Here is a 21,363-nt window from a genome sequence, read left to right as displayed (position 1 = left end):
TGGATTTCCCACAACTGTGTTTTCTTTCTCTATTTTTTTCCTTATATTTCTATTCCAGGAAAACGTTATCTTTTGTCCTTTGAATGTCCCTTGATACCTCGGCAGCATCAGCCTCAGATGAAAGCGATACCTAATGTGACTAAGATCTTTGAGGAATACAGTTCTTTCATAGAGTAGTTTTCCCAGGGTTATAAAATTTCCTTTTGCAAATGCCAAAGTAACTTTATTTTTAATTTGGTCAGTTAAGCAATTCATTTGCATAAACTCTGTACAAGGTATTGAACAGATGCTGTAGGAGACTAAAAATAGACTTGGTCTCTGATGTCCAGGAACTTGGCTTGGAGAAGAGAGAGACCACATCACACCATTCTTTTGTGGGGCCTAGTGCAACAAGCAAAGAGGTACAGAGAAGTGCTGTAAAAACTCCAAGGCAGGAGAGATGACTTTCAGGTTGATGAAAGGAAAACTTCCTGGAAAAAGGAATCTTGATCAAGAATGGTAAAAATCTGGCAGACTCAATAGCAGGGACAGGTATTCAAGGAACTCTAAGCAAAGCCCCTAAGGACAAGGATGCATAGCATACTTGTAAATGAGATGAGATAGGAGAAGAGGTCAGACTGAGACTATAAGTGATCTGAGAAGTTTTCCAGAGTTGCTTCATGGGCTATAGATTTCGTTGTGTAAATGTCCAACTGTTAACTTGGCCATGGCATCATCTCCTGACACTCTCCTCATGCCAGGTGATACCCAATGATAGCTCTGATTTCAGGACTTGGAATTCACTAAGGATACCCCTAGGTTCAGAGTGGGCCTTTCCCTCTACTTCACCCACCGCTCACCTTTCTGTACCTGGTGCTCCCCCAGGTGACAAACCTCTCCCAACTCCTCAGGCAGGAGCTGTCCCTCCCTCTAGTGCAGATTCTATGTATCTCTCTTTCAGCCTTTATTCTGTTCCATTAGCTGAGTTCACTAAGTTCCGGGACTTGGGTTTATCATGACTAGTACATGCCTTGTTGAATGTACAGACAATAAGAGAATGTGAGTGGCTACAATGTACTCAGCCCTGTGCTTGGCACAGTGGATAGAGAAACAGATTATTGAATGACCTTAGAGTCTATGGGGACAAATACATAAATGGATAATGCCAACAAAATGCAGGACATGGAGTACAGAGAGCTCTGTTAAATTTAATAAGGAGGACAGTACTAGCCTGAGGCTGTCTCCACACTTTGGGTTTCTATGTAACAAACTTCAGCCTACCTTAGCACCCAAACAATACATACCTGCGTTTCAGTCAGTCACATGTGATTGTGATGATCGCAGCATAGCAAAATAAGGCAAATGCTTCATCATTCCATGCCCAAAGAAAGCAAAGGCCTAACTGGGGTCAATTAAGTGACTTCTCTGCTTTTGCTTCTATGCTTGACCAATAAAAGCTAGCTGCTAGTACTGCTGGTTGGAACTCTCTGGACCTCTTAGGGTTCTGAGTACTGCCTAACTCATGAACCTTTCTTTGCTCCAATGAACTCTGTTCAGTTTAATTTGTCTAAGTGTTTAACAGCTCCATAAGAGGCCAGGGAAACTAGAGAAAATAATCTGGGGACTAAGGGAGAAGTTGACCCCTGATAAGAGTCTTGCAAGGAGAGTAAAGGCTATTTATTAAGGTGAGGAGGAGAGAGAAGGATATTCCAACCAAGAGAATACTGTGCACAAAGTCATGGAGCATCAAGAAGTATTAGATATTAGATGTGTGAGGAAGGATGGCAGTTCCATTTTACTCATGGGCTCACTCTAAGGCTGAGAGAGAGGAGTGAAGGAGAAGAGGAGATGAGGGGTAAGGGCTATGCTTTGAAAACATCATCCATGGTGGCCACAGGGAAACCAGGAAGCTACCACATGGTCACTACAGGTGTTACATTAGATGAGGCACAGTCCAAACAGAAAGTCCAAACTTTACATGACTCTCATGTAAAGGAGTTTCAAGTATATGATGCCAGGAAACTCTTATTAATCCTCCCTATTATCTTTTTCCTAATATTTAGCATCCCCAGAATGCCCCAGAACTTTTTAATTTCTTATCCCTCCAGAACTCTTTCCCTATCTACAGGGTTCCATTCATTCCCAGGACCCTGCCTCCTTAATCTCCTTTCTCTTCTCACTACTCCAGTGGGTCATATTGTCCCTGTGTGTGAATGTCATCTTTCGGTTCTGTTTAGCTTTCTGCACCCGCTTCAGATGTTTTTTAATCAATTGATTCTGCAGTGCTGGGGATCAAACTTTGTGGTCTCAGGCATGTTAGGCAAGTACTCTACCACTGAGCTGCACCCCCAGCCATCACTTCAGATCACTGCACAAGGCTTAGTGGTGTTAAAACAAATGGAGGAGAAAAGGAGATTGGAGGTAGAACCTTCAGGAACTCTGTTTGACATCCCAAACAGCATGAAGAGGACAGAATGTGGAGAGGCAGCAAGTTGTGATTGCAAAATCATGGGTTTCAGAGTGTGACAGGTGATCTAACCTTTTCAACATTCAGTTTCCTTATCTGAAAATATGCTCAGCTTACTGAGTTGCACTGAGATTTAAAATAGATAATATAGGAAACACCTTCTACAATATAGGAAGGCATATAGTCCACTCTCATTTAAATTTTTCTTGTCAAATTAAAGCAAAATCTTGATGAATACACTCATCTGTTGAAACTTGAATATTGAACAATTATATATGAGACATCAAGGATGCAATATCAGTTCAGACCATTCTGGGATAGAGGCAGAGATGTTAGAAGCAGAGAATCTGTAGAACTAGGCAAGGAGGAAGATACCACAGGAATTTCCCTAAGGCACCAATGGTATTTTTTTTTCCATCTGTTTTTCATGAAGATAATATCAGAGCTTTAGTAAATACATCTGCTTTCCTTCAAAAATTCTGAGCTAACCCCCTCCTCCATGCATATGGATGTAGGCAGCAGTCTGTCACTAGGGGACTTCCCTGTGCCCCCTCCCTCTTCCCCCTGCCCCCTCCCTCTCTCCCCCACCCCCTCGCTACCAGGCAGAAACTATTTTGCCCTTATCTCTAATTTTGTTGAAGAGAGAGTGTAAGCTATAATAGGAAGGACCAAGGGTTTTTGCTAGTTGAGATAAGGATAGCTATACAGGGAGTTGACACACATTGATTTCCTGTACATGTGTGTTACCTCCTAAATTAATTCTTCTCTAACTAACCTTTTCTCTAGTCCCTGGTCACTAGGGGACTTCCTGTGCAATAGTCATGATCTGGCACCCTCAGGGTCTGGCCAGGGAAACAGCATCTGCAACAGAATTCAAGGCTAATGAGACTTACTTCTGTTAGCATATGTCACAATGCCACAATTCAGAAACAAGTCATTTTCAGTATTGGTCAAATGAGTAGACAAGGCTAAAAAAAGATTCTGAAAAATTATGAGTTAAAAACTGCTAAGGACCATGACATTAGCTTTTCTCTTCTCCAGCACAAAAATGGGGCATTTACCAAGATTTTACTCAGGTCAGTTCATTTCAAACCTTAATCAGATGGGCACCAGAATTTATTTTATTTTTGGCCATACTATGGATTGAACTCAGAGCCTTGGGCTTGTTAGGTAGGCACTCTTCCACTTGAGGTACACTGTCAGCCCTTTTCACAATGGTTATTTTTGAAGTAGGGTCTTGCTTTATGCACAGACTGGCCTGGCCCAATCCTCTTATCTGTGCTTTCCCTTGTAGCAGGGATGACAGGAGCACCCCATTGTGCCCAGCAATTGGTTGAGATAGGGTTTCAAGAGCTTTCTGCTCAGTCTGGCTTGAAACCATGATCCTCCTGATCTCTGCCTCTGGAGTAGCTAGGATTACCAGTTTGAGCCACGATGCCTGGTCTCACCAGATTTTAGTATTTTGCAGTCTTTTCTGTGTGATTCCTGGACTGTGTAGCCTCTTAGGTCTCAGATCTGTTTGAGGAACTTGGTGTTATTAAACAGATTAGCCATTTAACATGACTGGCTAGTATCTTTAATTTGAGTCATCCCATCACAGCCCAGATATAGATGGAAGAGATGACAAAAAGGATGGCAAGCAAGTATTTGAAGACTTAATCCATAGGCATTGGTTAACGAATGTGAAAATACAAGGTATTGTGGCAGGAGATGGTCCTCATCTGTTCTCTGTACAACACGGGCTGAAGTATAAATTAATTTTCCCAAAAAATTCATAAGGTCTTACTCAGGGGAGTACTTGGAGAAAATAGACAATTAGGTACTCTGGTTTATAAGGTCACTTGCCCCAAAATCACAAGACTGGAGCAAAATGAATATACATAAATCATGCTGTTCAATGTACAACCTGAAGACTAGAAGTACTGGCATTGCTTCAGTCTACAATCACCTTCATGTAAGAGTTCTCTGGCCTGACCCTAGTCATACAGGAAACAGAATCTCTGGGCAACTTGTTTTAAGAAGATTTTAAGTGATTTTTTTTTTATACACACTGCTCTTACCTGTATTCTATGTGTCAATGTTTGCCACGTCTCCACACTCACATCTACTCACTAAACTAGCCTGGCATCTTTTTCTATCTGTACTTCCCAGTTTTCTTATCCCGATAGGCCATCAGGATAGACCTGGCTAAACCATCCTATTATACATAAGAACTCAATTCGTCATTTTTATCATCAGTAAAATTGAGAAATTTATTTATAGAAATGTAGTAACAGTACTGATTTTTAGCCTTGTAATTTTGAGACAAACTTCATTGGAAACTTCTGGAAAATTTCTGTTTATTTTGGATGACAATAATATAAATGATGGGATTTAAAAAAAGGACAAAACATTTATGTGGGCTGTAAGTTTCTCCTGGGAAGCTTTTACTTCAGCTTTGTAGCTTTTCAAAGCATTGAAAGGGAGAAAAGCTTAAAAACCAAGTGCCTAACTCTTACAAACTTGAAGTAGTCCATATGTAAATATGCACCGGTTCTCAAATCTTGTGAATGGCAGATGGTTGGGAAAAACAGCTGGATGTGCTGAAGTTAATGCTAACATGTTATTCTATACACATGTGTAAATATTTACCTTCATGTAAAAACATCCGTGTACCGAGTGAGGTTAGCCAGACTCAGAAGACCAAAAATCGTATTTTCTCCCTCATATGCGGTCTTTAGCTCTAGGGCAAATGCAGCAATGTTGTAGGACTTGGTTTACATGACAAGAGGAGAACACATACAGGAGGTACAGGGTTAGATAGAAAACCCAAAACATGAAAGCAGTTGATGTCTCCACTGCAGAGGAATTAATACAGAAACCTTAAAGCAACAGAGGTCAACACAAGAAGGGGATCAGGAACCAGTGTAAAGATCAGTTACAGATGAATCAACCTGGGTTGTAACACATTTGTACATGGAAGCAATGCTAGGATTCTTTCTGTATAGCTATCCTTATCTTAACCAGCAAAAACGCTTTTGTCTTTCTTATTATTGCTTATTTCTCCTCTTCAACGGAACTGGAGAAAAGCGCAGAACAGGTTCTGCCTGGAAGCGAGGTGGGGGAGAGAGTGGGGGCGGGGGTCAAGAGGGAGAAATGACTCAAACAATATATGCACATGTGAATAAATGAATAATAAAAATAAATAAATAAAAACATCCATGTAATCCACAGGAGCACACAAAGCCTTTGGATTGAACAAGAGGTAAATTTATATTATATAATATATATATATATATAATATATTATATTATACATATATAATCCAGAGATGAGTCATTTGTTATAACTGAAGAAAAATATATGCCAAATTTTTTGATTTACCTGTTTTACTATCCAGAAACTATTCCTTGATTATGTAGACCCTTGAAAACTAAGAAACATGTGCACAGTCAAAACCATTTACAAAATAAATAATACTCAGATAATTTTATTTAATAGGATACATTAATTTTAAAACTTTAAGAGTATAACTAAAAAATTTAAATTTTGGCTGTCAATATACAACAGGGAATTAAAATTACTTTCAGCAAATACAAATGCTATATTTATCCTAGTGAACTTAAATATAAACTTTCTTCTTCTTCTTTTTTTTTTTTGCAGCACAGGGATTGAACCCAGGGCCTTGCCCATGCCAAGCAAGGACTCCAGCACTGAGCTAAACACTCAGTCCTTAAATATGAACTTTTAACCCAGTTAGAAATGGCGTTCCAGAATTATCAGTTCACATACAGGTAGGTAACTTTTGAAATAAAGATGATTTTTTTCCTTCACAACATACCTGTTTTTTCACAAGAACCATTTCTTTGAATGGTTCCCCATTGGCTTCCTTCTGAGTTCACAGCCTACAGTTTTTCCTCCAGCAGGAAACTTGCTGACACAGTTTTGATTTGGTTCCTTCAAACTACAAGCTATGTTCTTGTAAGGGTATGTAAGTGCAACAATATTTTATTTTATTTATATTGTTTATTCATTTATTCAAATGTGTATACATTGTTTGGGCCATCTCTTCCCCCTGCCTCCTGTCCTCCACTCACTCCCCTTGCTTCCAGGCAGAACCTGTTCTGCCCTCTTCTCCAATTTTGTTGAAGAGAAAGCATAAGAGATAATAAGAAAGCCATAGCATTTTTGCTAGCTTGAGATAAAGATAGCTATACAGAGAGATTCCTAGCATTGCTTCATGCACATATGTATTACAACCCAGATTGGTTCATCTCCACCAGAACTCTTCACTACTTCCTGGTCACTTTCCCACAGTGGCCTCTGTCAGTTTAAGATTACTTTATTAGCTCCTCTACAGTGGGCACATCAAACACTTTCAAGTTTTAGGTTTCCTTCCCTTACCTATTCCTCCTGTATGCATTCTCCCCTTAGCATGTGACCCATGTCCAATAATATTACTGGATTTGTTTTAGGTCTATAATCTGCATATGAAGGAGAGAACATACGCTTTTTGGCCTTCTGAGCTTGGCTAACTTCAGTTAAGATGGTGTTCTCCAGTTCTATCCATTTACTTGCGAATAACAAAATTTCATTCTTCTTTGTGGCTGAGTAAAATTGTATTGTGTATAAATACCACATTTTCTTAATTCATTCATTAGTAGTGGGGCATCTTGGCTGTTTACATAACTTGGCTATTGTAAATAGCGCTGCAATAAATATGGGTGTGCAGGTGCCTTTGGAATAACCTGAGTCACATTCGTTTGGGTATATCCCTAGGAGTGGGATTGCTGGATCATGTGGTAGATCTATGTTTAGTTTTTTAAGACGCCTCCATATTGTTTTCTAAAGTGGTTGTACTAACTTATATTCCCCCCAGCAGTGTATGAGGGTTCCTTTTCCCCCCACATGCTCACCAACAATTGTTGGTGGTGGTGTTTTTGATGATAGCTAGTCTAGCAGGAGTGTGGTTTTGATTTGCATTTTCTTTATGGCCAGGGATGGTGAGTATTTTTTCATGTGCTTTTTGGCCATTTGGATTTCTTTGAAAAAATTCTGTTTAGTTCAGTTGCCCATTTCTTCATTGGTTCATTGATTTTGGGGGAGTTTAGTTTTTTGAGCTCCTTGAATATTCTGGTTATCAGTCCTTTAATGTATAGCCAGCAAATATTTTCTCCCACTCATGTCCTTCTTTATCTTGTTTGATCAATGTAAGTTTAAAGTCTACTTTGTCTGATATAGTGTTGCTATTCCTGCCTGTTTTCAGGGGCCATTGGTTTGGTACATCTTCTTCCAGCCTTTCACCCTTAGCCAGTGTTTATTTCTGTCAATAATATGGGTCTCCTGTAAACAACAGACTGTTGGATCTTCCTTTTTAATCCAGTGTGCCAAACAATATCTTTTAATAAAAAAGTGGAGTCTGTTGACATTCAGTGTTAGTATTGATAGGTATGTGGTGATTCCTGCCATTTAGTTGTTTTTGTTGTTTAAGGGCTTGATTGTGTGCAGCTGAATCAATGCTACTTTCTGATTCTTTGTCTTTTCTTCTCTTGTGGTTTGATAATATTTGTCCTCTTGTGGTTTTGTTTGCTTTCATCTTCTGTGTGCAGAATTCCTTGGAGAATCTTTTGTAGTGGTGGCTTGGTGGTCATGTATTGTTTTAGTTTTTGTTTATCATAGAAGATTTTTATTGTTCCAACTATTGTTAATGATATTTGAATGATAGGAGACTTGCTGACACAGTTTTGATTTGGTTCCTTCAAACAACAAGCTAAAGATATGTTCTTGTAAGATGTCAGTGCAGCAATATTTTAAAAGCTACTTTTAAAAGATCAATTCAGAAATGAATTGCCTTCCATGGATATCTACTGAATATTAAAATTGCTTCTGGAACATTCTTCATAGGTGACAAATGATTAGAGAAAAAATGAAGAAATATTGATTTCATTTATTTCTAACATCTCTTTCTGGGCAAGAGATGAGACCACACTCAGAAAATATAATTTGTAGAGGGAACAAAAATTTTATGATAGCAAAATCAAAATTTCTCATGCAAGGATCTCAACCCTTCCATTGTAATTCACAGTTGCACTGTATTTGTACAGCCTGATCTGAAACCTTTATTGTGGTTTACAATACGGTTCTTGAAAATTAACTCTTAGGGGTTACAGCTGTCTAGAAAGCCTGGGGCTTCTTACTTCCTTGAATATGTACTGCAGAAGCAGCAGCATGGTTGGAGCTAAAGGAAAATGCTAGAATTCCAAATTAAAGTCTTATGAAAAGCAGATCTATGCAAATCATAACCCAAATTTTCCTATTGGTGGCTTTGTTTTACTGTTTGTAGATTCCTGCTGAGGAATGTGGTGGTTTGATAGTCCTTAGGCCCTTAATTCCCTTGGAGAGCCCCCGACTAGCTTTTCTTTTCATTCAGACAACTTATTGTGATTTTTCTCTATAGCTATGCTATACTTCTGAGACAGTCCCCACAAACGGACAATTTTGTAACTGCAACATTGTTACTGAAACTCTCTCCATGCATCTGCTGAAGCTCAGATTGTCTCTAAGTGTCTCTTTTGCATTGCTCTGAATGTTATTGCAAAGTATACTTTCTCATTATGAATATGCAGCAAATTTTTAAAGAGGTTACCAAATTTTTAAAGAGGAGGCCAACCTGCTATGGAAAAGGGTGAGCACTGGACTCCATCCATCCAGCTACATGAGCATACCTTTAACAAATGTCTGTTCAGGTGGCCCTCTCTACAGCCATTGGGCTGTGTGCTGGGAAATACAAAAGTCTAGTCCTGATGACCCAAGTCTTGTATGCACATATGAATAATAAAAAAAAAATCTGAAATAAATGCACAAAAGTAAGAAACATGAAAAAAAAAAAAAAGTCTAGTCCTAGGGCCAGAGGGAAAGCCATGCCATAAACATTGGCTGTGCTTTTCAGCTCTCAATGTCCTGAGAGACCTCCTTGTTCCTTATGGCCACTAACACATTAAGGTCTTGGTCACATGGTGGATTGGGAGGGTAGTCTTTCTTTTCTGACCACCCTTCTGTTTTATCAGAGTGCCATGGTTAAACACACACTCTTTTCACTCAGACCCTTAGGGTATAAATTTCAATTTTGCTATTAGCTATGTGATTTGTGCAAGTTGCTCAGCCTCTCTGAACTGAGAGGCTGATTTTCTTTTTTGTAAATGGCAATAGAGACCAAAAGAATATTACTTAATCCATGGGCTGGTTTTGAGGATTCTATGAGTTTATAAAATAGAAACTCTTAAAATAGTGCATGGAACATATTAAGAGCCTAGTAGCTGTTATATTCTATTATTTTTCTACTTCTAATCACAGTAATCATTCACTGAGTCTTATGTAAATATTTATCATTTTTCAAACTATAAAACAAAATATCTGAAGGCATCATAGCCTCTATAAACCAAGGGCCCTGAACTCAAATTGTGTTTGGTTTGCTTATTTCTTAAAATCTTCAGAGAAAACCTCTTTGTGTCTGAAATTACTTTCTTTCAAATATATGTATTACATAAAACACATAAATTATATATATATTTTTATATAATTGTGTATGTTTACACACAGACATGTATATATATATATGTTATGTGTAAATCAGGCCCATTTTTTTTGTTTCCACACCCTGTCTGACCTATAATCCATCTGGTCATCCTTTGGTGGTCTTTCTTTTTTTTGGTGATACTGTACTCAGGGTTTCATGCATACTCGGCAGGTGCTCTACCACTTAAGCCAGTCTACCAACCCAGTTGTCTTTCTTTTAAATCTACCTTCTATTGTTTTCAGACCTTTATTAATTCACTCAATAGTACTCATTTATTTATTCATTTGTTTAAAAAATGAATATTTATTATATGACATAATTTGAAGGTTAAAGAATAAAAATAATATGAATCATATCTTCAAAAACCTCACATTTTTAGCCGGAAAGGATAATCAAAAAATAGTTATTACACAATATGAAACTGTATAGATAAATAATGAATAGCTATATTAATAATTATTAACATTTGTTGGGTATTTGCTATATGCCAGACACTCTGAAGAGCCCTTTGTTTATAAATTTATTTTAGTGTCTCAATTTACCTTCAAACTTCCTGTGGGATTTCTACTATTATTGTTTTCATTTTGAAGATAAGTTGAGTTTCCACAAGGTTATATAACTTATCCAAGAAGATAGCAAGTAAATATGTTTAAGAGTGAATATCAGGTTTGACTCTAGACCCAAATATGACTCCAGCCCTAGAAGTGCACTTATAATCATGCCATCTCATGCCATCTCATTCTCTTTTCTGCTGATTGGTTTGGGATCAGGTTTGGAGGAATGTGAGCCTATCTTCTGGTTATTCTCTCAGGAGACATGATGCACACTGGACAGGCAGAGCTTTAATGATGTGGTGAAGAACTCTCATTTACGTACTAGATATAAATGTTATTGTAGCCATCTCACAAACATCAGGGGAACCAAGCATTTAATGAGGAGTACACAGGGAAGACTTGGGTTCCTGATGACATTGTCAAAGTGCTTTATCAACCAGTCTTGAAGGACACCCGACTTTGTAACTTGCACATAGTGAATCAACAAGTTTCCTTATTGTTTAAGGAGCTATTTTTTTCCCCCATTACTTGCTGCTGCAAATATTCTGTGGATACACTATCTGATTCTAAAATTTCATGGGCTTGCTTGACCACAAGTGAGAAGTCTGTGGAAAACAGCAGTAGCTAACACTTACTTCATGGCTACATCATAGTATTCTATTGAGTACTGCCTACAGTCACCTTATTCTGTTGCTCAAAACTCTATATATATAGCTTTGCTTATATTTTTGTTATCACCACTTTAAAGATGTTCTTAATGTTGAATTAACTTGCATATGACCCCACAACTTATCAGGTGGGTTAGAGTTGGTCTACAGTGGTCTCCCTCTATATCATATTAAACCTTAACTGATGATCTGTCAAAATGAGGCTGTGATGTAGTGTTTTTTCCCCTCGCTTGTGTGCACTACAGCAATCCTTCTTAGCATGTTGACTTATCTACATGAGGGATTTATTTTCTTTTTTCCAAAACTGAGAACTCTCTCTATCCTGCCATCTTCTTCTTTTTTATACAGATTCCAACTACATCTTTTTTTCTCCCCTCTTTTTAAATAGCTAATATATTTATTTATATCATTACATAGTTACAAAATTTTGCTAGTAATTGATTAGCAAGGAAGATGGAACAAAGCTCTAAGCCCAGATTATTTTTTAAAGTGATTGCTTCAATAACAAACGGAGGGATATCCAGTGCCTCCTAAACAAGCCAGTTGGTAAATCCCAGTAATAAACAGAACAATTTTATTTTATTTTATTATTCATATGTGCATACAAGGCTTGGGTCATTTCTCCCCCCTGCCTCCACCCCGTCCCTTACCACCCACTCCGCCCCCTCTCTCTCCCCCTCACCCCCTCAATACCCAGCAGAAACTATTTTGTCCTTATCTCTAATTTTGTTGAAGAGAGAGTATAAGCAATAATAGGAAGGAACAAGGGTTTTTGCTGGTTGAGATAAGGATAGCTATACAGGGAGTTGACTCACATTAATTTCCTGTGCGTGGGTGTTATCTTCTAGGTTAATTCTTTTTGATCTCACCTTTTCTCTAGTTCCTGGTCCCCTTTTCCTATTGGCCTCAGTTGCTTTTAAGGTATCTGTTTTAGTTTCTCTGCATTAAGGGCAACAAATGCTAGCTAGTTTTTTAGGTGTCTTACCTTTCCTCATCCCTCCCTTGTGTGCTCTCGCTTTTATCATGTGCTCATAGTCTAATCCCCTTGTTGTGTTTGCCCTTGATCTAATGTCCACATATGAGGGAGAACATACGATTTTGGTCTTTTGGGCCAGGCTAACCTCACTCAGAATGATGTTCTCCAATTCCATCCATTTACCAGTGAACGATAACATTTCATTCTTCTTCATGGCTGCATAAAATTCCATTGTGTATAGATACCACATTTTCTTAATCCATTCGTCAGTGCTGGGGCATCTTGGCTGTTTCCATAACTTAGCTATTGTGAACAGTGCCGCAATAAACATGGGTGTGCAGGTGCCTCTGGAGTAACCTCTGTCACAGTCTTTTGGGTATATCCCCAAGAGTGGTATTACTGGATCAAATGGTAGATCAATGTCTAGCTTTTTAAATAGCCTCCAAATTTTTTTCCAGAGAGGTTGTACTAGTTTACATTCCCACCAACAGTGTAAGAGGGTTCCTTTTTCCCTGCATCCTCGCCAACACCTGCTGTTGGTGGTGTTGCTGATGATGGCTATTCTAACAGGGGTGAGGTAGAACCTTAGTGTGGTTGTAATTTGCATTTCCTTTATTGCTAGAGATGGTGAGCATTTTTTCATGTGTTTTCTGGCCATTTGAATTTCTTCTTTTGAGAAAGTTCTGTTTAGTTCACTTGCCCATTTCTTTATTGGTTCATTAGTTTTGGGAGAATTTAGTTTTTTAAGTTCCCTATATATTCTGGTTATCAGTCCTTTGTCTGATGTGTAGCTGGCAAATGTTTTCTCCAACTCTGTGGGTGTTCTCTTCAGTTTAGAGACCATTTCTTTTGATGAACAGAAGCTTTTTAGTTTTATGAGTTCCCATTTATCTGTGCTATCTCTTAGTTGCTGTGCTGCTGGGGTTTCATTGAGAAAGTTCTTACCTATACCTACTAACTCTAGAGTAGTTCCTACTCTTTCCTGTATCAACTTAAGAGTTTGGGGTTTGATATTAAGATCCTTGATCCATTTTGAGTTAATATTGGTATAGGGTGATATACATGGATCTACTTTCAGTTTTTTGCAGACTGCTAACCAGTTTTCCCAGCAGTTTTTGTTGAAGAGGCTGCTATTTCTCCATTGTATATTTTTAGCTCCTTTGTCAAAGACAAGTTGGTTATAGTTGTGTGGCTTCATATCTGGGTCCTCTATTTTGTTCCACTGGTCTTCTTGTCTGTTTTTGTGCCAGTACTATGTTGTTTTTATTGTTATTGCTTTGTAATATAGTTTGAAGTCAGGTATTGTGATACCTCCTGTATTGTTCTTTTGACTGAGTATTGCCTTGGCTATTCGTGGCCTCTTGTGTTTCCATATAAATTTAACAGTAGATTTTTCAATCTCTTTAATGAATGTCATTGGAATTTTGATGGGAACTGCATTAAACATGTAGATTACTTCTGGGAGTATCGACATTTTTACTATGTTGATTCTACCAATCCATGAGCATGGGAGATCTCTCCACTTTCTATAGTCTTCCTCAATCTCTTTCTTCAGAAGTGTATAGTTTTCCTTCTAGAGGTCTTTCACATCTTTTGTTGGGTTTACACCTAGGTATTTGATTTTTTTTGAGGCTATTGTAAATGGAATTGCTTTCATACATTCTTTTTCCGTTTGCTCATTGTTAGTGTATAGAAATGCTAATGATTTTTCTATGTTGATTTTATATCCTGCTACCTTGCTATAGCTATTGATGATGTCTAGAAGCTTCTGAGTAGAGTTTTTTGGGTCTTTAAGGTATAGGATCATGTCATCTGCAAATAGGGATATTTTGACAGTGTCTTTACCTATTTGTATTCCTTTTGTTCCTTCTTCTTGCCTAATTGCTCTGGCTAGGAATTCCAGTACTATGTTGAATAGGAGTGGAGATAGTGGGCATCCTTGTCTGGTTCCTGATTTTAGAGGGAATGGTTTCAGTTTTTCTCCATTAAGTATAATGCTGGCTGTAGGTTTGTCATATATAGCTTTTATAATGTTGAGGCACTTTCCTTCTATTCCTAGTTTTCTTAGAGCTTTTATCATGAAATGGTGTTGGATCTTATCAAAGGCTTTTTCTGCATCTATTGAGATGATCAAGTGGTTTTTGTTTTTGCTTCTGTTAATGTGGTTTATTAGGTTAATTGATTTTCGTATGTTGAACCACCCCTGCATCCCTGGGATGAAGCCTTCTTGATCGTGGGGAATAATCTTTGAGATGTGTTGTTGAATTCGGTTTGCCATTATTTTGTTGAGGATTTTTGCATCAATGTTCATTAAGGAGATTGGCCTATAGTTCTCCTTTTTGGAGGTGTCTTTGCCTGGTTTTGGGATAAGTGTAATACTGGCTTCATAAAATGTGTTTGGCAGTTTTTCTTCCCTTTCTATTTCATGGAACAGTTTAAGGAGGGTTGGTACCAGTTCTTCTTTAAAGGTCTGATAGAATTCAGCTTCAATTTTATTTTGTGTTATAGATCTATTCAGGTGATTAATTTCTTCTTGGTTCAGTTTTGGATTATCATATGTATCTAGAAATCTGTCCATTTCTTTAATATTTTCAAATTTATTTGAATATAGGTCCTCAAAGTAGTCTCTGATGATTTCCTGGACTTCCATGGTGTTTGTTGTTATCTCCCCTTTTGCATTCCTGATTCTACAAATTTGGGTTTTTTCTCTCCTCATCTTAGTCAGGTTTGCCAGGGGTCTATCGATCCTGTTTATTTTTTCAAAGAACCAACTTTTTGTTTCATTGATTCTTTGTATGGTTTTTTTTGGTTTCTATTTCATTGATTTCAGCTCTTATTTTTATTATTTCTCTCCTTCTATTTGTTTTGGGATTTGCTTGTTCTTGTTTTTCTAGGAGTTTGAGATTTACATTAGGTCATTATTTGGGAAATTCAGTCTTTTTAATGTATGCACTCATGGCTATAAACTTTCCTCTCAGGACTGCCTTAGCTGTGTCCCATAGGTTCCAGTAGGTTGTGTTTTCATTTTCATTGACTTCCAGGAACTTTTTAATTTCCTCTTTTATTGCATCGATGATCCATTCTTCATTAAGTAATGAGTTATTTAGTTTCCAGCTGTTTGCATGTTTTTTTCTTTACTTTTGTTGTTGAGTTCTACTTTTACTGCATTGTGATCAGATAGTATGCACGGTATAATTTCTATTTTCTTATATTTGCTGAGGCTTGCTTTGTGCCCTAGGATATGATCTATTTTGGAGAAGGTTCCATGGGCTGCTGAGAAGAATGTATATTGTGTAGAACTTGGATGAAATGTTCTGTAGACATCAAGTAGGTCCATTTGATCTATTGCATAGTTTAGATCTTGGATTTCTTTATTGATTTTTTGTTTGGATGACCTATCTATTGATGATAATGAGGTGTTAAAGTCTCCCACAACCACTGTGTTGGCGTTTATATATGCTTTTAGGTCTTTCAGGGTATGTTTGATGAAATTGGTGCATTGACATTGTTGCATACAGGTTGATAATTATTATTTCCTTTTGGTCTATTTCCCCTTTTATTAGTATGGAATATCCTTCTTTATCTCGTTTGATCAATGTAGGTTTGAAGTCTACTTTGTCAGAGATAAGTATTGCTACTCCTGCCTGTTTTCGGGGGCCATTGGCTTGGTAAATCTTCCAACCTTTCATCCTTAGGCTATGCTTATTTCTGTCGGTGAGATGGGTCTCCTGTAAGCAACAAATTGTTGGATCTTCCTTTTTAATCCATTTCGTCAAGCAGTGTCTTTTGATGGGGGAATTAATTCCGTTAACATTAAGCATTAGTACTGATAGGTATTTGGTGATTCCTGTCATTTAATTGTCTTAGTTGTTTGAAGGTTTGATTGTGTGTACCTAAGTTGAGGTTACTCTCTACTGTCTTGCTTTTTCTTTTTCTGTGGTTTGGTGCTGCCTGTCTTTTTATGGTTAAGTTGGGTTTCACTTTCTGTGTGCAGAATCCCTTGAACAATCCTTTGTAGTGTTGCTTTGTGGTCACATATTGTTTTAGTTTCTGCTTATCATGGAAGACTTTATTGCTCCATTTATTTTGAATGATAGTTTTGCTGGGTAGAGTATCCTGGGGTTGAAGTTATTTTCATTCAGTGCCCATAAGATCTCACCCCACACTCTTCTTGCTTTTAATGTTTCTGTTGAGAAGTCTGCTGTGTATTTGATGGGTTTACCTTTGTATGTTACTTGTTTTTTCTCTCTTATAGCCTTCAATATTCTTTCCTTAGTTTCTGAACTTGTTTTAATGATGATATGTCGTGGGGTAGCTCTATTTTGATCTGGTCTGTTTGGTGTCCTGGAGGCCTCTTGCATCTGTATGGGAATATCTTTCTCTAGATTTGGGAAATTTTCCATTATTATTTTGTTAAATATTATACATACTCTTCGCTTGCACCTCTTCTCCTTCTTTGATGCCCATGATTCTCAAGTTTGGTCTTTTGATGGAGTCAGTGAGTTCTTGCATTTTCTTTTCACAGGTCTTGAGTTGTTTAATTAATAGGTCTTCGGTTTTTCCTTTAATTACCATTTCATCTTCAAGTTCTGAGATTCTGTCTTCTGTTTGTTCTATTCTGCTGGATTGGCCTTCCATTTTGTTTTGCAGTTCTGTTTCAGTCTTTTTTCTGAGGTTTTCCATATCCTGGCTGGTTTCCTCTTTAATGTTGTCTATTTTTCTCCCGAGTACATTTATCTGTTTATTCATCATGTTCTCTCTTTCACTTTGGTGTTATACAGTGCTTCCATGGTTTCCTTTATTTCTTCTTTTGCTTTTTCAAATTGTCTATTTTTGTTGTCTTGGAATTTCTTGAGTGTCTCCTGTACATTTTGTTGACCCTATCCAGTATCATCTCTATAAAATTCTCATTGAGTACCTCTAGTATGTCTTCCTTTAAATTATTCTTGTGGGCTTCACTGGGTCCTTTGGCATAGTTTATCCTCATTTTGTTGGAGTCTGGATCTGTGTATCTCTTTTCTTCATTCCCCTCTGGTTCCTGTACTAATTTTTTGCTGTGGGGAAACTGGTTTCCCTGTTTTTTTCTGTCTTCCTGTCATTGTCTTTGGTGTTGTTACTGTCCCTGTACTGTGTGCAATTAAGTATTTTCTAGCTTGTAATAATAACAATGGTAATATTTAGAATGGAAGGGTGAGCTGAGATGGAAAGCAAGAAGTTAAAGAAATGGGAAAAACAAATACACAGACTGGAAGGAGAAAACAGGACAAGGTATCAGACAAGAAGGTTTCAAAGGTATAAACAGGGAGCTTTAGTGTACTAATCGACAGTAAGCTGAACAGACATTAGAGAGACAGAGGATTGAAAATCAAAAATAAAAAAAATAAAGATAATAAAAATAAATATAAGTAAATTAAAGAAAAATCTATATATAAAAATGTATTAAAATAAAATGAGAAATAGAAAATTTAAAAAAACCCAAAAAACCAAAAAACCTCCAAGTTCAAATGCAATGAAGTTTCAGTCTTAATAATTTGGGTGTCCATCTCAGCCTCCAGTCATGGAGATGGTGCCTCAGATGTTGTTCTGTAGTTGTCTCATCAAAGGGGACACATAAAGTAGAACACATGCACAAAAAATACCCCACCAAGTGTCCCAAGTTCAAATGCAATACAGTTTCAGTAAGTTTTTCCACTTGCAGGTGTAATTCGGTTGTTCTCTCATCAAAGGTAGGGAGAAAAAGAAAAAAAAGAGTCTGGAGACAGTTCTGAGAATGGTATCTGTAGCTGTGGCTTGCCTGCCCACTGCTGTCAGCCTGATGTTGCTGGAGGCGTTATTTATGCAGATCTCAGGGCTGAGCTTAGCACTCACCTGGCCCTGCAGGCTTTGTTTGCTCAGATTTCTCCTGTGTGTGAGCCTCTGCTATAAGCAGAGGGGAAACCCTTTCCAAGCATACTGGGAAAAGTGACACTGCACCCGTGTTGTCAGGCCTGCGTGTTTATTTACAGTTCATGTAGGAGGTGGGTCTTCCCCCCTCTCCTGTGCAGTTTTCCTCCCACAACCACTTTCACAAGCTTTCTTGCTCCTGATTACTGGGCGGTGCTGCTGCTCCTGCCAGCCACCATGTTTGGTTACAGTTCACGTGGGAAGTGGGTTTTCCCTCGTCTCCTGTGGAGTTTTCCTCCCTCCGCCACTCTCACAAGCTTTCCTGCTCCTGGTTGCTGGGTGCACGCCCCTGCTCCTGCGAGAGGCTCTCTGGCCAGACCGGCTTGTTTATTTACAGTCCCAGGAAGGATTCCCTTCCCTCAATCTTCTGCGCTCAGTGCACTCCACCCTCTTTCCCAGGTGTCTTTATCATTCTTATTGTTTATTACTCAGTTTCTCTTTTTTCCCCGGGTGGAGGTCAGTCTGTCCAGGGTGCTATGCTGCTCTGGCCCAGGCTTGTCTGTGAGAGTACTGTGGTACCGCAAAGCTCACCTGGTCTGCATCTTCCCAAGCCGTCTGGGCACCAGCGACTGGCCGCCCGGGGGCCCTCCTGGTTTCTCTGTTTAACGTGAAGTGGAGATTCTCTTTGCCAGCTGGAGGTGTGGAGGGGTCAAAGTTATGCCTCTTCTCAGTGATTATGCCTGCAAAGTGTGACTCCAGCATCTCTCCAAGATTTCACTATAGGAGGCTCGCTTTCTGCGTCCTCCCTCTAGCCGCCATCTTGGAATCCCACCTCTGAGTAATTTTAGAGAGTAATGTATAGACAAAGCATTTGTCTTAAATATGGTCACAGATGAAAGAAACCATGGACAAAGAAGTAAAGAAGTACACAGGTATATAAATGAAAAATGATACCTGTTGAAACCACTTCAGGAATGGAGGGAGAGGAAGATAAACAAGAATGATGGAAGGGGTGAATTCAACTATGACATATTTGATAAAGAACTTTTGTAAATATCACAATGTACCTCCACTCAGTACAACAACAAAAGACCCATGCAAATATATATATATGTGTATATGTATATACATATATACATGTATACATATGTATGTATATATATATACATATATGTATGAATATATGTAAATATATAAAGGAAATCAGGAGAATGATACATAGGTAGGGAGGGAATATCAATTAGGACAAATTATAAAAAGAACCAAGTAGAAATTCTAGAGTTTAAAAGTATTCTTTTAGCTGCAGTGAAAATTTACTGGAAGGATTTAATAGCTGATGTAAGCTAGTGAATGAGATCAGAAAACTTGAAGATAAGTGTTCTTATCAGTTCAGGCTAGTATGTCAAAATATACCATAGGCTGGGTGGTTAAAAGAGAAAAGATTTATTTATTTTTTTATAGTTCTGGAGACTGGAAGTCTGATTAGGGTGCCGATATGATTGGGTTCTAGTGAAGGTCCCTTTCCAGGATGACAGATAGCTACTTTCTATTGTATCTAAAATGGCAGGAAGAGGGCTCACTTCGACAGCACATGCACTAAAATAGGAACAATACAGAGAAGATTAGCATGGGCTTGTGTAAGGATGATACACAAAGTCCTGAAGTGTTTCTAAGGTAGAAAGGAGAAAAAGGGAATGAATCATTTAGGGATATAATACATATTCTCATGGAAATGTCATAATGAAGCTCCCTGCATAGCTATCTTAAACAAACAAAAATGTCTTTAAAAAAAAAGATCAAAGGACAGGAAGGTAAGACAGGTCCTGTCTGGAGGTTGGTACTAGTGAGTGTGGGAGGACATAAGGAAAGGGTGAAGGAGGGTGAATATGGTGTAAATATTATGTACTCATGTATGAAAAAGGAAAAATGAGACCTGTTGAAACTCTTCTAAGAAAGGGGAAGGGATAAAGTAGAATGATGGGGGGGTGAATCAAAGATATATTGTAAGTATTTTTGTAAATGTCACAGTGTATCCTCAGTACAATAATAACACTCTAATAAATAATAAAAAAAAAGTAAAATGATAGGGAGAGAGGGAGATGAGAGAAAGAAAGGGGAGAAACAGGGAGAAATCAACCTGAACACTATGATCTCCTTTACTTCTTATAAAGCTATTAATACTGATCTACTTTCATGACCACATCTACACCTAACTCCTGCTCAAAGGCCCCACCTCCGAATGCCATAGCTCTGACCTCAACATATAGAATTGGGGTCAGGGGACAGAAACATTTAGTCTGTAACTTTCAACATCTAGCCCTCCCAAAATTCATGTCCTTCTTACATGCTAATTCATCTGCCCTCAAAGTCTTAACTTGTTCCAGATTCAACTTTAAGGCTAACTAAGTTCATAGTTCCATCTAAATATCATTATATATGGGCAAGACTCAAGGTACAATTTATCTAGAGGTAAAATTCCTCTCCAACTGTGAAGCTGGAGAACCTACATACTTTCAAAATACAATGGTAAACAGGCATTCCCAAAGGGAGAAATGAGAAAGAAGGAAAAGGTGAGTACTAAGTGCAAAAATTACCATGACAAATTCCATTAGACTTTAAGGCTTGAGATTAATCCTCTTTGGTTTGATGCTCTGCATTCTGGGCCCTTTGGGGTGGCAATGTCACCCTCATAGCTAACTGAAGCTCCACCCATACTGCAGCTCTGTGGGCAGGGCTTGTACCTGCCTAGCCTTGTCTAGTGGGGCACATAGGCTCTAAAGAGTAGGAGTCCCACCTCCAGGGTTTTGCCATGTGGGGGCCACACCTCCAGAGTTCTACCACATGGAATTCTTGCTGCTAAGATCTTACCAGGCAAGGGTGTTTACCCATAGTTCCAGGTGGCCCCACCACCATGGCTTGTTAGAGGCTGTTGGCCAGTTGAAACTGAAGTGATAGACATGACAATCTGTGAATTGCCTTTGGGCCATCTGTCTCATTCTTAAGGAGTATTACAAATTTATACCTATCATCTTTCCTATAGAATCTAAGAAATTTACTTTCTTTGGTATCATCTCATCTCTGTCTCTTCCAGTTCCAAATGGCAGTGTTCCTATTGAAGGTGTTACTTAGGTCTGTGATTCACAAGCACACCAATCCCCTTCACAAACAGTGCTTGACCACATCCTTGGTGTTCCCCATAGTATGAATAGACTCAGAACTTCCTGTATCTTTAGATTCTGGTTCCTTTTTGTTTAACAATTCTTTTTTCAGTTCACTTCTCT

General features: G+C 38.3%; 1 protein-coding gene and 1 non-coding gene across 2 annotated transcripts in view; one reads left to right on the top strand and one right to left on the bottom strand.

The window, feature by feature from the left end:
- The window catches only part of Ccdc192 (coiled-coil domain containing 192), a 216,560-nt gene that overhangs the window by 164,434 nt on the left and 30,763 nt on the right, over positions 1-21,363 (bottom strand). Inside the window, 2 exon segments of the mRNA XM_074077860.1 lie at positions 4,846-4,917; positions 6,335-6,389. Coding sequence (XP_073933961.1) covers positions 4,846-4,917; positions 6,335-6,389 — 127 coding nt within the window.
- Positions 19,655-19,760, top strand: LOC141424441 (U6 spliceosomal RNA). The gene has a single exon (XR_012449370.1). It is a non-coding gene; the product is annotated as a U6 spliceosomal RNA (small nuclear RNA).

Source organism: Castor canadensis, chromosome 6 (assembly GCF_047511655.1).
Source record: "Castor canadensis chromosome 6, mCasCan1.hap1v2, whole genome shotgun sequence".
Classification (NCBI taxonomy): Eukaryota; Metazoa; Chordata; class Mammalia; order Rodentia; family Castoridae; genus Castor; species Castor canadensis.
The sequence above is the reverse complement of the archived record's forward strand: the minus strand, read 5'-3'. Positions and strand labels throughout refer to the sequence as shown.